Genomic DNA, 17750 nt, shown 5'->3' with positions numbered 1-17750 from the left:
CCGGATATGTCGGTCCCCGTCCCTCACCACCCGGCCGCCCCATTGTGGGCCTGGCCGAACCCATAATGGGCTTGCTATAAGAGGCCCTCTTAGTGCCCACTGGGCGGAAAGAGTTACAAAAAAAACAAAAAAAAAAAAACAAAAAAAAAAAAAACAATCGCTCCCGTCTTAACCATACTCTAAAAAATAAAATTTTCCAAACGCGATTTTAATTAAATATGAATTTTGATTTTTAAAATATTAATTAATTAATTTTATATTAATAAGCTGAATATTTTGTTTTTTTATACTTACTATTTTTTGGTTATTTTATTATGCGTTAAGCTGTTAGTGGCGTCCATGTTTTATCCGAGTGGATCGCGTGAAGACAGGTAACTGTCGTGGCTGTTTTTTTTAATTCAATAAAATGCCTCCAAAAAAGTCTAAAAGTGAACCTTCTAAGAAGACCGAGCAAAAGAAGAAAGAAAAAGTTATTGAGGTGCGATTCAAATTCATTTTATTTACTTAAATTCAAAGTTTGTTTCACAATATTACGACAGACGTGAACGTATCATCCATTAGGGTCAATAAAATCCACGTTTCTCCATTGCTTCGGGCATAAATTCACTCTATATTAGAATTTCTTCCTTGAAATACATTCCTAAAGTATAATTTTTCAATATTATTTAATTATGGTGTTCATATAGGATTTTTTAAAATTAGATTTTATTTTCAAAGAATTTACATGTACAAAATCTTCATTTAATACTGACAATGAAATTAATTCAATAAATAAAATTTAATAATGACTACCAGTTATATGCATTTTAATTTAATTAAATATTGATAAGACACTGTTAACATACTGTAATGGTAATCTGATAATTGTTGATGCTTACAGATAATTATGATTCAAGATTTTTGCACGAACATTGTGGGTTTGTGCCTGGCCAACAGGATGGCTTCGTGAAGCTTTCCGGGCTTTCTTTGCATGTTTAACATCTAAATAGTTGCCAATCTTGTCTTGAAAATTCCCAAAACAGACCAGAAATTCCCCCGAATAGTTTTCTTTCAGGTGCAATTTGTATCAAAAAAATATTAATTTTTTGACTGACCATAAAAACAACTTTTTTACTTTAGAGTGCCGGTGGTTTGGATACAGTTGAGCAAAATTGTGATGAAGTGATTTACTCTGGATCATGCTGTGAGATTTTCTTACAAGTAAAGTTGCAAATTGTGTGACTTTTGGAAGCTCTTAATCGTCACTGAAACTTCGCTAATTGGTGTGAGCTGACTGGCATCACTGGATGCCAGTTTTCCATAGTTTTCTCATGAGGCATCCCCCCTTGGCATATCATCAAGTGTTTTATTTCCTTATTTTATCAATGAACCATATTATCACAATATTATCATTATAAAAAAATTAATAAAATCTAATAGCATATTAATATTTGCTTAGTTCTGAACACCAATATGTTTTTATTATTTTGATTGTAAATGTTTTATTTTATATAAATATTTCTGTTGTTATAATTAATTTATTATAGTACTTTTTTCTTTAGTAGAAAGCTAAAACTAACAATATTTGCTGGATATAATCATTTACTTTTATAACTACTTAAAATGGAGTTTATTCGTCCAAGAAACCCTCTTTTAAGTGGTTATAAAAGCAGTTTTTTTCTCATTAAATCCTTGTTGTGATGATATTAAAAGGGTTTTTTCCCCATGCCATCATAGATTCAGTTAAATTTATGGAGTGGCTGAATGATCAGAGATAGAGCTTAACATACCAAAGTTAAATCATTCATGAAAATTTCTTGAGAATGCAACATGACTGAAAAATGTATACAATAAGTTTATTCATCTTTTTGGAAGAAAAATCATGTAATTCTTTAATGACTTCACTCGATTGGAGAATTAAACTCTTTCCCATACAATATCCCAATCAAAGCTGCTAGGATAGATAGTTTGTGACCAATCTTGAACATGCTTTGAACTGGACTCAAACCTGGGCCCTTTAGAGTGGCAATACTTCCTTGATTGTTCTATTTATTTCATTTACTTTAGTAATAATGTAAAAAATTCTATTACAAGTATACCTCGACTTACGTCCCTCTCGAGTTATGTCGTTCCCGATTTTACGTCGTTTGTCAAAAAAGTATATGTAAAAATAATAATCAAGTTTAAGTCAGTTTATTCGACTTTACATCCGTCCGCCATAAACATTGAAGTCGTAATATCACTAGAAAAGCGTTGAAAGCACATAAAATCATATTAAAATATGTACATTTACAGTAAATGTTAATACAATCATTATAAATCCTAGGGAACGAACCATGAAAACATCTGTGTTTCTGTGTGTGTCTAAGTCGTCTCATTATTGGCGTTAGTTACGACGTAAGTCGTAGTTTCGACTTACGTCGCCTCTCCTGGAACCAATTACCGACGTAAGTCGAGGTATACCTGTATTTAGTAGAACTTTGATTTAATATCACCATTTGTTCATCTGTGAAATTAGCATTAAATTTAATTTTGCACCAAAATGAAGTTCCTCAAACAATGAGAATTACATATGACTAAGAGTTTGAACATTGATTTGTTAAATAACCATCACATCTAATACAGTTAGTCCAATTCCATTTTTTGATGTAAATTGCTTCAAAAATCATTTAATTTCATTGTCAGATCAGATCTTAAGAACACTAATCATAAGTAACAATTACTAAACAAACATAAAATAATTTAATTTAAAATACAGTTCCATATTTCTTCAATTCAAAGATACTACTAAGGTTTGGAATCAATTAAGATATTTTAATTATTCAATTTAGTTAAGTTTTGTTAAGTAACAACAAGTTATGAAAACAATACAAATACCATAATGTCTTGTATGTACCATACATGTAAAGCATAATGTCTGGCAGCTCTATTTTTATGTTCTTAGTATATACACAAACTTTTAATACTGCATCATGATGCTATCTTGAAATATGAATTTTAAACTTCAGAAAGGAGTTTAATTTAAATAAATATTATCAGTTAAGTTCATTGTGACTGTTAAGTAGAGATTGTCTATTCTTGGTGCATAATGCATCATGTTGTCTACTTGCAATAAACTTTGAATGTTGTTTTGGACTGTTAATGAATATACTATTGATTCTGATACATCTATATTTTGGACAAGAAAATTTGATAAAAATAGTGTCTCTTAGAATTGAGGAACTATGAAAATTAAATTTAGACTCAAGTGTTATTAGCTATGGTGGTTATTTACATTAAAAGATGAAGTTGATAGTTGAGAAAGAATTTGTGTGTGTTTACAATGCATAAATGTACATTTAATACTACAGTGATACTGAAGAATTCTTTATTAATATTTATGGTAAGATTCTTTCACAAGTATTTGTTTATACTGTACTCAGATTTGACTGTTTGTTTTATAAGTTCAAATCATTGTGGATATTTAAAATTTTTATTCTTGTTTTCAAGTATGTACTGTATTATCATTATCTGTTGATTGAATAATTATAAGTTAATTAAGTATGGTCAGATATTTTATTAAAAACATTTCTTTCAATAAAAGTATTGGTTTACTAAAGTATAGTTGAGCCATTCACAAGCCAAATCAATTTAACTCCACATTTCGAATTTTTTTAAATTTTAGTGTCAAAGCACTTGATATACTCGTAGCTTTTTATATTCATAATAAGTTTCCCTAATAATAAGGATCAATACCACTTAATGACAAAATTTTATTGGCCGTTGAAAAAACTTTTATTTATTTCAGAAGTGAATCTAATTAACTCCATACTGTAGCATAAATCTGCCTGTGCACACTGCAGCATTGCAATCATAGTGTGCGCTGACCAATGCCTTGTAGATAACAGTAAATTATTTAATGTTATCTCATCACAAAAAGTAAGTAAAAAATTAGTTACAATCCAACTGCTGCAGAAGTAAGTATCTTGTGGCGTATTGAATGATTGTTTTAATTTTGGTGGCAATTTTTTTTAGAAAAAGTTATACCATTATATCAAGATGGATGAAACTATAAATAGTTGTTTCATTCCTCCTATTACACATGATTCTTATATAAATTTAAGAACAAATTGACATGATGAGACCTCAAATATAGCTGACAAAGAAGACATCATTTATGTTGCTGAATAATCAATTTAAACAAAATAATAACAACAACCATTGTAACAGTAACACAACAGTTGTTATTCATTTTTGCAAAAAATCTTTAATAAAAAATGTATGATAATGGTGTTTCTCTATAATAAAAAACTATGTGAAAACTGACTGAACTGAATGTTACTATTTTTTCACTTGCCAAATCAATTAACTCTGTCAATCACATCAAAATAATAATAATAATTATAGCATATCTATGCTATTTTATACATTTTATATGTTGTTAAATAAAAGCTACAATAACACATTCTACAATGTTTATTTGAATTTATATTTTAAAAGAAATTTTTAAAAAGAATGTATATTACTTTGTCACTTTTCTCCACTTTTTGTTTTACGGGTTAATTGATTTGGCAAGTGAGTGGCACAGATATCAGTCTGTCCTTCCTTCATAATATAATTTATAACATATTAAATAAATGCTGATTTCTAAAAGTATTTGACTTATAAAACAATTTTTTCTTAGAAAACTTTGTGTCTTTCATATTAAAAAACACTATGTTGACTAATAACATGTAATTTTATGTTACTCCTCTTATAACCATTTTTTACTAAAGACATCAACTTTACAAATCTTTAATGCTATACACCTCTCTTCAGGCTTTATATAATAAAGTAAATTTACAATTATTAAAACCATACACACAGATACCTAAGACTTTCTCATTTTATATTTTGGTAATGAAACATTTGTTTTATTAATTATTAACTTACTTTTTCACAGTTCTTTTTCTTTTGATGTAGGGTATCCAAATAATTTTTTCAATTTTATACTCTTTCTTTTTTGATATTGCATATCACTAACTGGTTCTACCTGTGCAGGAGATTTTTTTCTTTTAATCTGTTTAAATGAGAAAGTCTTATGTATCCATGCATATGGTTTTAATAATTGTAAATGTACTTTATTGTGTAAAGCCTGAAGAGGGATGTGCAACACATAAAGGTTTATAAAAGTTGATCTTATGGTCATGGTTTTAGTAAAAAAATGCTTATAAGAGGCATAACATAAAATTACATGTTATTAGCCAACACAGTTTTTTAATATAAAAGACACAAAGTTTTCTAAATAAATGCTTATTGAATTAACATCCTATTGTACTGTGAAAAAATTATTATAAAATAATAATAAATATACAATTGATTACTGACAATTTATAAACAGTTAGTTTATGATAAAAAGAGCTTTCTTATTGATAATTATGATGGATTGATTTAGTATAGTGTAAATATAAAATTGGCTAAATTCAATATTTTTTTCAAATTAAAATGATTATAAGGTTATGCAAAGTATTACAAAAGAAATACAAAATGCTTAGTTGTTTTTTTTCACTCATTGGGGTGTTTTTATTTGAATTTAAAACCAAATACGAAGTGACTTATCAATAAATAATAAACAATATTGCGAGTGTGATTGTCATCCTTCGTGGGAAAGCGTTAAGAATACATAAACTTATTTCAAACAAGCAGCAATGAACTTTAGGTTTGCATTAATTTGTTATAATTAAACAAGTGAGTTTCATATTAATATATTAATAGTAAAATTCAACTTTTATGATCATTATTCTACAGATTTTGTATCATTTAAAAAAATTTATGATAGTGGTTCGTGGAATTCAAAATTGTGAGTTTACTGGTCCCTGAGGTCAGAAAGGTTGCAGACCACTGCATTAGCACATCAATTGACTTCAATTTGTTTAAAAGAAACTCATCCATCTTGGATTTTATGCCAATTTTCTGTCCATTGAGAAGAACAATCAGAGGTAGCTTTCCATCACCTACAGGAGGGTGCTGATGCATGATTGCAAAGTTTGCAATGTGAACAGGACAATTATGTGCATATTTTGCTCCATATGCAATGTATTATATTTTAGCGATGTGACTAAAATCCGTCGGCGTGTTTCAGTAGAATTGGTTTGAGTTTGGTCCTACCTTGGATGATGATCGCTTCGATCTCGACGGCGCGTCCTTTGCTCGTCTGTGAGGATTAATGGAGACATGGATCCTCACGAAGTATCTTACTTTATTCGTCACGTTTGCTAGATATATACAGTAGTATCATTCACTATTAAGAGGTACCATATTTTACGGACTATAAGACGAACCTTAATTTTTAAGCAATTTTTAAAAAAAATACCTATAAGACGCACCTGAATTTTGGATACAATTTTTCGAAGAAAAAAGTGTGTCTTATAGTCCGTAAAATACGGTATTTACAGTAGGTTAGGTCGGCACAGAACAAAAAAAAGTCTCTCCTTGACAGTGTCGGAGAGCCAAGTTCAGTCAGCGTGCCAAAATTGCGGTGGCACCCTCTGCCCTACACACTCCCCCAGTGGGCGAACGTATCACATCCTGGAAACGTACGAGTAGTCGGATAGTGCGCCCTGATGAGGTTTGTCTTCCGGTCGTCTTGGTGGGTAATGATGTATGTTGGCAGTCTGATGGTGTCGCCGTGCTTGTAGGATAAGTTCCAGTGGCGGTGTCTTCGCTTAGAAGGAATGCGGGTTTCAATCTATCTGTTGAATTTTAGGAGAGCCCGCAACATCGATATCGTAAAACTTTTCGAAGTGCCGGCGTACGCGGTATGGGCCAAGATAGGCTGGACGAAGTGAAGGGTGTGCAGCTGGATTGAGCACAAAGACATGCAAACAGTCTGATAGCCGTTTAGAGACAAAGATTGTTCGCTTCCCATGTTGAGATGTTGGGGGTGGCCTTAGCGTGCAGAGAAATTGTTGCAGCTGTCACATGAACTCTGTCTTCTCTACCACTGGGATATCCACCAGAAGTTTGCCTGGCAGCCGTAATGGAGTGCTGTACAGCAGCTCGGCTGGGGATGCTCCAATGTCCTCTTTGATGGCCAAGCGTAAGCCTAGGAGGATGAGCGGTAAGGCTGCCGTCCAAAGGGTTGACCATTGCAGATGCGCTGACAGGGCTGCCTTCAGAGTGCGATGTTGTCTCTCGATCAGCCCGTTGGCCTGGGGGTGATAGGCAGTGGTATGGTTGATTTGGAAGCCTAGGTAGTTGCTTAGTGATCTGAACAACTAGCTTTCAAATTGTCTGCCCCAATCCGTTGTGATCATTGTAGGGACGTCGAAACGTGCAAACCATGTGTGGATCAGTGCCTTGGCGACTGTGTCCGCCGTCTGGTCTGGTAAGGGTGTTGCCTCCATCTACCTAGAAAATCGGTCAACTGCAGTGAGAAGGTACCTCAATCCTTCTGAGAGTGGTAACGGACCGTCTAAGTCGATGTTAATGTGTTTGAATCGTGAATTTGGAACAGGAAACTTCGACAGAGGTGCACATGTATGTCGGTGGATTTTCACCTTTTGGCAGGCCATGCAAGATCATGCCCATGTCTGACAGTCTTTGTTCATATTTGGCCAGATGTACCTCTGAATGACCAGCTTGGATGTTGCACGGGCTCCTGGGTGTGATAAGTTGTCAGTGGCCGAAAACACTTCCCGTCGGAAAGAAGGAATGTACGGTCTACAGTAACTGGTAGAGACGTCGCAGTACAGGGGTTTTGCTTGGGAGGTGCATTGTTACTATTTTTAGACTTGGGTTTTGTTGCAATTCGGACAGTTCATTGTTCTGCTGTGCATCTGCGATGGCATCATAGTTTATGGATGGTGTGCCAATTGTGTGTATGCAGGACAGAGAGTCTGCTACAACGTTGTCCCTGCCGGCTATATGGTGTAAGTCGGTTGAAAACTGCGATATATAGTCCAATTGACAGAGTTGACGAGGTGACGCTTTGGCCAAATCTTGGAGGAAGGCGAACGCGAGGGGTTTGTGATCTGTGTAGATAACGAATTGCCTCCCCTCCACAAGGTGTCGAAAATGCTTGACAGCAGAGTAGATGGCTAGCAGTTCTCGGTCGTATGCGCTGTATTTCATTTGAGACTTGGGAGGTTCTGGAGAAGAAACTAAGGGGTTGTTTAACGCCGTCGAGCTCTTGGTGTAAGACGGCACTCATGGCAACATCTGATGCATCTGTGGTTAAGGAAATCTGGCCTCTGGTGCTGGGTGGGCAAGAAGAGCGGCTCTGCTTAAGGCGTCCTTCGTGTTGTTGAAGGCGCTGTTTGCTTCTTCCGACCAGATGAGAGGTTTGGTACTGCTTTTGGTATGGCCGATTAACATGGCGTTAAGAGAAACCTGCAACCTAGCACATCCTGGGATGAATCTGTGATAAAAGTTTATCATTCCAAGGAACCGTCGCAGTGTTGTAGCTGTCTCTGGTCGAGGGAAATTTTGAATGCAGTCCACTTTTGATTGTAGAGGACGTAGGCCTTCTGGCGTTATCATGTATCCTAGGAATTGTATAGATGTGGCACCAAAGGTGGCACTTAGCAGGGTTGATACACAGCCCATACTTGTTTAATCTGCTAAAGAGAGTGTGAAGGTGTCGTTGATGCATTTCTTCATCCGGCGAAGTGACAAGAATGTCATCTAGATAACAGAAAATGAAGTCAAGACCAGTTCCAGCACCATGTTCATGAACCGCTGAAAGGTTTGAACTGCATTTTGTAGTCCGAAAGTGATGAAGGGAAATTTGAACAGGCCAAAGGGAGTAATGATAGCGGTTTTAGGAATGTCGGGTTCATGTACGGTATCTGCTGGTAAGTGCGTACCAGGTCTATCGGTACTCGCTTACCAGCGATGAAAAGATCTTCATAGTATGTAGAATGTGGTTGCAATCTGTAAGAAATGGAATTGGATATTTATCCGGAATGGTAACGCTGTTGAGTGCTCTGTAATCACCACATGGTCTCCAATCTCCTGACCTTTTCTGTGTCAGGTGTAACGGACTGACCCAGCTGCTTTTTGAAGGCCGGCATAGGCCCTGTTGGAGCATAAATTCAAACTCGTTGCGGACAGCCTTTAGTTTGTCTGCTGAGAGTCTCCGTGGTCTGGCGAACACAGGTGGGCCCTTGGTTTCGATGAAATGTACGATGTTGTGTTCCTTGATCTTGGTGTTGGTGATTGATGGTCGCACTAAGTCCGAATATTCACCAAGGATTTTTTGGTATATAGAGGCGTCTTTCAGTACTTGGATTCGGGATGTGTCATAAGGAAGGAATTTGGCGCTCGTGTGAAGATTCGTAACCCTGTCTATGAGCTGACAGCGGCTGCTGTCAACCAGCAGGTTGAAATGAGACAAAAAGTTCACACCAATGATCGACCTCTGGACATCGGCTATGACGAATACTCACGGAAAGTTTCTTCGTAATCTCAGATCTAGGTTAAGTAACTTTCGGCCATAAGTCTTGATTGTCGAACTATTGGCTGCGAAAAGCTCGAGCTTGTTGCAGTTGCGCCTTTCTTGTGAGGATAGGGGTATAACAGAAATGTTCGCTCCCGTGTCCACAAGGTACAGGGTTGCCGTATCCTTGTCACTTATATAAAGGCAACTCAGCTCAATCCCTGGTGTCCCTGTTGCCAAAGAGAGTCGGGGGGGTCAGTTTTCCGCTTCCTCAACTGCGACCTTTTGTTCTTGAAAGTTACATAGTTGCCGACATTTGTAGGCATTTCTCCTGAATGTGACATGGTAGTAACAGATGTTGCAGCTAGGAGTTTGTCAACTGTGTGATCTCTCTCTTGATCTGGATCAAGTGTTTCTTTGTCTTGCACGTGGATATATTTGCTCATTAAGTGCATCTACCTACAGTGACAGTTCCGATATTTGCTTTTGCAGGGTTTCCAAGGCAGGAAGTGGCTCCCTACAGTTTGTGCTTCTCGATGCTACGGGGGCAAGTTGTTGTTTGTCCAGGGCTGAGTTCCCAAATCTGGTCAGCCATAGTGGCTAATTTTGATAGTTCATCACTACTAACCGACAGGATGCTTCTCATGTTGATCGGTAGGCGCTGAAGCCACAGTGTCTTCAAAAACTTCTCGCCGATTTTTTCGTCAGCCAGATTGCGTATTTCACAGAGTAGTTGTGAGGGTTTATGGTCGCAGAGTTCCATTTCCGTCAGTAATTTCTTGGTGCGCTGAGTCTCACTGTCCGCGAAAGCGGAAATCAACCGTTCTTTGATAAGTTCGTATTTCCCCGACGAAAGCAGATTGACTAAAATATCCAAAACTTGCATGAGGATTTCCACATCGATGTAACTAACAACAGTATCAAATTTCATTTGATCCGATGATATTCTGGTGTTTTGAAATTGGGCTTCTATCTGAAGGAACCAAATGCGGGGGTCTGGCTTCCAAAATGGTGGCATCTTGATGGTGACACACGCTAGGCACATGTCAGTCCTATGTTTGGGATTAGGCCTAACAGTTCTCTCCTCCATTTTCGTCTTCGAGTTTTTTTTTTTTCTTTATCACGTTCGGATCACCAGTTTTAGCAATGTGACTAAAATCCATCAGCGCGTTTCGGTAGAGTTGGTTTGAGTTTGGTCCTACCTTGGATGATGATCGCTTCGATCTCAACGGCGCATTCTTTGCTCGTCTGTGAGGATTAATGGAGACACGGATCCTCGCGAAGTATCTTACTTTATTCGTCATGTTTGCTAGATATATACAGTAGTATCATTTACTATTAAGAGGTATTTACAGTAGGTTAGGTCAGCATGGAACAAAAAGAAAAACGTCTCTCCTTGACAATGTTGGAGAGCCAAGTTCGGTCAGCGCACCAAAATCATGGTGGCGCCCTCTGCCCTACAATATATATATAATGTAATACAAACAACGCTTTAATGCTGGGAACCTTTAATTTTAATGATAAACAAACGTTTTCAGCTCATTCCATGAGCCATCATCAGGCTAACTACATTCGAATACTATTTCGAACAAGCAGTTCAAATAAATAGAACTCATGTGCGTTGCTAAACTATGCAAACATAAATGATATAAATAACATAGATAATAAAATAAAATAAAATAAAATATGCCAATGGTACACGTATACATTGTAAAATCTATAGTTCCGTAGGCAATCCTTTTCTCCTAGTTAATGCCTTCCTGTGAATTTTTTAATTAGAAACTTCCAAGCTGACGGCAAAATCGTCGCATCCTTGTAATTTATGCATTTGTTGGTTAAGCTGGACTTATAAATTTCACATTTTTCGGTTGTAGCTGCCAGTGTCGGCGAATGTATCGGTGTTATGATCCTGGCCTCCTCCCATTTAACAACGGACCCCTCAGCTTGCGCCATTTTTGCCAATGTTGTTGTGCATTTACTTTTTGCCACGTCATATCTGTGTTCCTTAATCCTTTTACTTAGGCTTCTCGTCGTGACCCCGATGTATTCTTTATCAGTCCTTAATTGGTCGTTGCTGTACGGTATCGAGTACACGCCTGGTTGCTCATTACGTTTAATTCCATCCTTGTCGTTCCTTAATAATTTATAAATCGAGGGAGCTCTTGTACACAACAGTGCTGTTCCTGCGGCCTGCAATACCCTCAATAACCGAGGATAGTCGTTTATTATAAGTGAATTTCATGATACCGTTTGTCAGATCTCTTTTATTCTTGCTTTCTATAGGATTCTTGTAAGCGGCAATCAAATGCTCAACTGTTCTTGGACCAAATCCCAACATCCTAGCTACCTGCCTAATTCTATCCAGCTCACGCATCGTATCCATTATGTTAGAGCAATACTGAAACGCTCTTCTAATTAAAGCTCTAAACGCTGATAGCTTATAATTAATAGGATCATTTGATGTTGACGGTATATATAGCGGGTCGTGTGTCGGTTTGATATAAACTTTCGTGTTTATTGATCCGTTCTTAAATGTAATACCAATGTCCAAAAATGCAATTCGTTGCTACTGACTTGCTCTAAGTTTAGCTTCAGGCCATGATCGTTGGAATTCATGTCACTTAAGAATTGTTGTATTCTTGCGTGGTTCCTCCATATAACTAGCACATCGTCCACATACCTTTTGTACATGATTATGTCCTCTTTGAAGTTGATAAGCGTAATGCGCTCCATTTTTCTTACCACCCTTTTCTAATTAAAAAATTCACAGGAAGGCATTAACTAGGAGAAAAGGATTGCCTATGGAACTATAGATTTTACAATGTATACGTGTACCATTGGCATATTTTATTTTATTTTATTATCTATGTTATTTATATCATTTATGTTTGCGTAGTTTAGCAACGCACGTGAGTTCTATTTATTTGAACTGCTTGTTCGAAATAGTATTCGAATGTAGTTAGCCTGACGATGGCTCATGGAATGAGCTGAAAATGTTTGTTTATTATTAAAATTAAAGGTTCTCAGCATTAAGGTGTTGTTTGTATTACAGTTTAATAGAGTCTGAGTGAAAGTAGAATATATATAATGTTTAATTAATATTTGCATGTTTCTGCAAATATTAATTAAACATTGAAAAAATGCAGTGTTTACAGTAATTGGGGTTAGAAAAGGACCATTATTCTGAGTTAAAGATCTACTAAAAGGAAGTAAAATTACATTAATTTGGCTGGATCTGGGGAAAGATCCATTCTTCCACAATCCATTAAAATGAGATTTTATTGTATCTTACAAATTAATTGGTCTGAACCAGCAGTTTGGCTGGCATAATTTGAATACAGTATATCTGCACAGCAAACAGAAGTTTTACCTTGAGACTTGTCCCATATTGATCTTTTTTTTCCAGAATATCCTAAATTAATTAATTTATATTTAACTATTAAATTTAATACAAGATTGTGGCATAGCTATATACATTTAGTCCAAATTATATAATATCTTTATAATTAATTAGTCATATTATAGTCCAAATAAAAACCAACAATATTTTTTGATAATTATTGTAAGTTGGGTTTGATTTTATATGTAATTATAAAAATATTTGAATTTTTAATTATTTAAGAAAACATTTAATAAATGGCTAAAAAATCTCAGGATAAAAAAAATACAGATAAACTAATTCTTGAATAGATACAAACTTATTGAATATGCTAGAATCAGTACAGAATCATAATTATGATGATTCTTTACTGGTTACTTTTAGGATTTAAATGGGATTGTTGTTATTTAAAAAATGATAAATATTCTTAATTTTTATAACTATATTTTATGGTTTTGATTATTAATTTGACTTCAGAAAAATCTAAATAATACATAAAATATTTTTATAAATGCAGTAAAACTGTCTAAACTGGAATTGCAAATGTTTTTTTTTTCTGGTTTGGCAAGTTTCCATTTTAAATAGTTTTTTTTTTTTTTTTTTTTTTGACAGAAAATTGCTGTTCTGTTTCAAAGATTCTTTTCTTTGTCAGGCAGGTTCTGTTTTCAATAGGTTTTACTGTACTTTATTTTCTAAAAGCAAAGCTGAAAGTATCATAATCTGATGAATTGGCTTTTAATAGGATTGATTTTATAAGTGAAACATACTATTAAGTATTAAAATTATATAGCTTGCATAAATCAAAAAATTCATTCTATTTTTAACTTCTTCAACATTTCAATGTTTTCTAATCTGATAGTTTGAAAAATATTATATATATTAACCATTAATAAAGAATTTAGTATAGTATCATAAAACTAGCACAACTTATTGATAAGTTAATTTTTTCTAAATTTCTCAGTTTAAATTTATCAATTTATTTTGATAAGTGTTAAAATATCAAATATACTTAAAACTGTAATTGATCGATATTTTTGGTATGTTAGTAAGGAGTTACTATTTGATGATTTGTGTAAACAGCTTTGGGAGGAGCAAAGACATCAGCCTCCAAATTAAATGCAAATTGGTTAGTGCAATTATTTTTCTTGTGGCCATGTATGGATGTGAAACTTAGACTCTGAAAAAAGCAGATGGAAGATAGAGGCCTTCGAACTGTGGTGTTGGAGACTGCTTTTGTGCATTCCTTGAACAATGAGGATTACCAACAAAACTGTCTTAGACAGAGCCCAGATAACTAAACAGAAATTGTTCTTTTTTTTGGCCATGTAATGAGAACCAGCTCCCTTGAGAAGACAATCATGCTAAGGATGGTTAGCAGGGAAAGAATGCAAGGCCAACCAAGGACTTGGTGGGTCAACACAATTAAAAGAGACACTGAAATGTCTATAACAGAATTGAAGGAGGCTGTGCAAGATAGAGGCATGGAGATCTTTGACCCATAGTGTGACTGAGAGTTGGACACAACTAAACAGATAGGATAGATTTGATGTTTCTACTTCATTATTATGTTATTTTACTGCATCATCATATTTTTGTCACTGATAACTTGTGTTTGATTTTGAACTTTATAAAGAAATAAATGTTTTTGCTAAATACTAAAATTTACACCTTTCTCTCACTTTCCAGCATTCACTGATTAAAAACAAATGTTTCAGGCCAGTGTTTCTCAAACTTTTTGGACCGCAACCCCCCTTCTGCACTTAAAAATTTCAAAGGACCCCCGAAGAATAAGTATGTGTCAAAAAACATCCCGGAGGGAGGGGGTTAGGCTCATATTTAAATATTTATATTATTTTTATTATTTATATGTGCAATTTATTTAAGTAAAAATTATTTTATATATTTTTTATTTCTATTATTTCTAAACATGAATCCATAGTAAATTTATAAAATATTTGAAAAAATTGATCTGGCATCAATTTTTTACGACCCCCACTTTGAGAATCACTGTTTTAGGCTACCTTTATTGGCCTGCATCAGGTTAAGCAGACTTCTGTATCAAATGTCTATAGCAGGTTTGAAATAGTGTTTGGAATAACACTATTTTTCTTTGGCATAATTATTTTTAAATTGAAATATATAGACATTAAAAAATTAAACAAATAATTACAAATAAAAATATTAAAATGCCTCTAATAATATAATATAATATGTAAATACAGTATATTTTAATTCAAAATCAACTACATCAAAGAAAAATGGTGTTATTTCAAACTTCAAACCTGCTATAGATGTTTGATATAGAATAATGCTTAACCCAATGCAGACCAACAAAGGTAGCCTGAAACGTTTGTTTTTAATCAGTGAATGCTGGAAAGTGAGAGGAAGGTATGAATTTTAGTATTTAGAAGATAGTTTTTGCTAAATGTTGATGATGATATAACTGATTGAGTAAAGTATATCACCAAAATTTGAATACAGTGGGTGATTGGATAACAAACCCTTTCACAAAAGATTTTTATGTTCGGACAACGAACACCTCACAGAACAAACACAAAAAGAAGTGACATAAAATAATGAATATCGATTGGTCTTCCCTTGTCTTTAGGCAACAATTCGAAACTTTTTGGAGCACGGGAGATGTCGACATCAATTCTCAACTCGGTATATACTGATCAGATAGTATTGCTCCGAACTTTGAAACTCTCCCTTGTAATTCCAGCCTTTTATTTTTCTGACAGAAACAATTCTTTTATAGTGTTTGCATGAGATTGTCGGGTGGGCACTCGTTAAGTTTTGCGTCTGTTTTTATTTTGAGGTAAGAGTATAATAGCAAAAGAGAGTGGCAGAAGATGTCTGATGTTGCTGGGCAGTATGGCTTGAACAGGTCTACAGTAGGCAGCAGTTCAATCTTATCTAAGAAAGATATAGTATAATCAAGGTGATTCAAGCAGCTAAAGGAGTAACAAAAATCACATCTGAAAAATAAAGAACTTTTTGAAGAGCTTATAATGGAACCTGAAACTGATCTGATGATAGAAGAACGCCAAGAAACTCAGCGAGATATGTTTTTTTCTGAAAAAGAGGATTAATGCCGATATCTGTTATTAAAGATCTTTTGAAGAAGTCGGAGGATGTTAGAACAACGGTCTTAGAATGGCATCCAAACCAGGTTGAGGTTAATAGGCTTGGTGATCTCAACAATTATAATGCTATTAATTACTTCTGAAAAATCCTGAAGAAGAGAGAAAAGCAATTGACATTAGACAGATTCTTTAACCCCCACAAACGGAAAAAACATGACTAATAAAAATGCAAGATTGTGTATATATGTATTTTTATTATTGCATATAAATAAACCTAGTAAGAAAGTATATATTTTTTATTTTTTGGGGTTTTCAGAACAAATTAATCAAATTCCCATAAAAACCTATGGTAAATTGATAATCGGTTAATCAGTTAACAAACAATTCAGATAGCGAACAAAGTCTTGGAATGGATTATGTTTGTTCACCGATCACCCACTGTACACTTCATGCCAAATTAGATAAGCAACTCAATAAACAGCTATCTCTCAGTATTAAAACTTGAATAAACACAAAATAGACACAAGTTGTTTTAATGGTGCTTTACAGTCTTCATCAGGCAAAAGAATTTTTGTAGAAGTATTTTGGCATTAAAACTTTAATAAAGAGAACTACTGAGAAGAGGAATAGCATGCTCAGAAATTTGATTATTATTGTTTATTTAGTAATGCTTAAAAATCAGTGCAGCCTAGAGAAATTATCATAAAACTCAGAACCAAGAGATGAGTTACAAAAACCTGGAGACTCTAGGTCAATCCTTTCTTCCAGATCATTCTAAGTAGTTTAATTTATTTTAATTTAATTACTAATGATAATACAAAATAGTAGCTTATCATCTATCTTAAACCAAATTATAGGGCCTACAGTTAGTTAAATTAGTAACTCAAATATAATCCGACAAATCCAATTATTAGTTATTCAGATTCATAAAAGATATGAAAACATCAGATACAATATTATATATATATGTCTTTAAGAAAGATAATAGATAAATTTATAAAAGTGGTGTTAAACTTTTCTGAATATTTTTATAACAACTCTGTAATAAATCTGTAAGAACAACTTTGATTTATTGTTGAATAAGTATTTGGAGAAAGCTTAAATGTGTACTAACTCTAAATCTTGTGCTTCATAGGAACTTGCTTTTGTTGTGTCATGTACTATGCACATACAAGAAAGAAAGAAAGAATGAACCTGTTTTATAATGTTATACTCTTAGTTTAATGATCCCAACAACATTAATAAGAAATAAAAATCAATTAATTCCCTTAAGATTTGTAACAAATATATTTGTTTAATTTTTATTGTTAATGTTAACACACAGATGTGATTTTTATACTTGTTTTAATATTTAATTGTTCCGTTGATTTAAAAAATTTAAATTTGATCTTTAAGCATTCTAATTCTATTGAATATTTTGACCTGAAGAAGATCCTATTTGGATTGAAAATGTTTGTCATAGTATATTTGCTGGTATATTGGTGTTATTTACTAGTATATAATCAGCTGAGGGAAGATTCAGAACTTAGTTTAACTTTTTCTTAGTAAAGTACTGTATTTACTAGCATATAAGACAACCTGGCATATAGGACGAGGTGTGACTTTAAAGACCGAAATAAAGAAAATTAGATTTATTAATACAATTCTAATTTTATTTCCTTTAATCATAAGTAAAATATCAAATGAACGTAAATGCACACATTGTCCCACAAAAATTACTGGCATTTTTAAACTTTAAGGAAAAATCTTGTAAAATTGTCAACATAATTTGTTCATGTAAAGCTGGACAATTGGGAACCTTTTTTTTTGCCAATTCTTAACAGTTGAACACACACTGTCAATTACACGTATGAGTTTCTCCAAATTCTGATTTCTGAATAATCATCTGTTTTCATGTGGGAATGGATTA

The 17750-nt window shown here is 34.0% G+C and overlaps 1 protein-coding gene across 1 annotated transcript in view; it reads left to right on the top strand.

Moving 5' to 3' along the window:
- The first annotated feature begins 335 nt into the window (after window positions 1-335).
- The window catches only part of LOC136970320 (zinc finger CCCH domain-containing protein 15), a 39060-nt gene continuing 21645 nt past the window's right edge, over window positions 336-17750 (top strand). Inside the window, exon 1 of the mRNA XM_067264746.1 lies at window positions 336-478. Within this exon, the coding sequence (XP_067120847.1) occupies window positions 407-478 (72 nt within the window). The 5' untranslated portion in view covers window positions 336-406. The remainder of the gene's footprint in view (window positions 479-17750) is intronic.

Source organism: Centruroides vittatus, unplaced genomic scaffold, assembly GCF_030686945.1.
Source record: "Centruroides vittatus isolate TY-2023 unplaced genomic scaffold, ASM3068694v2 contig_1916, whole genome shotgun sequence".
In the NCBI taxonomy this organism is placed as follows: domain Eukaryota; kingdom Metazoa; phylum Arthropoda; class Arachnida; order Scorpiones; family Buthidae; genus Centruroides; species Centruroides vittatus.
The sequence above is the reverse complement of the archived record's forward strand: the minus strand, read 5'-3'. Positions and strand labels throughout refer to the sequence as shown.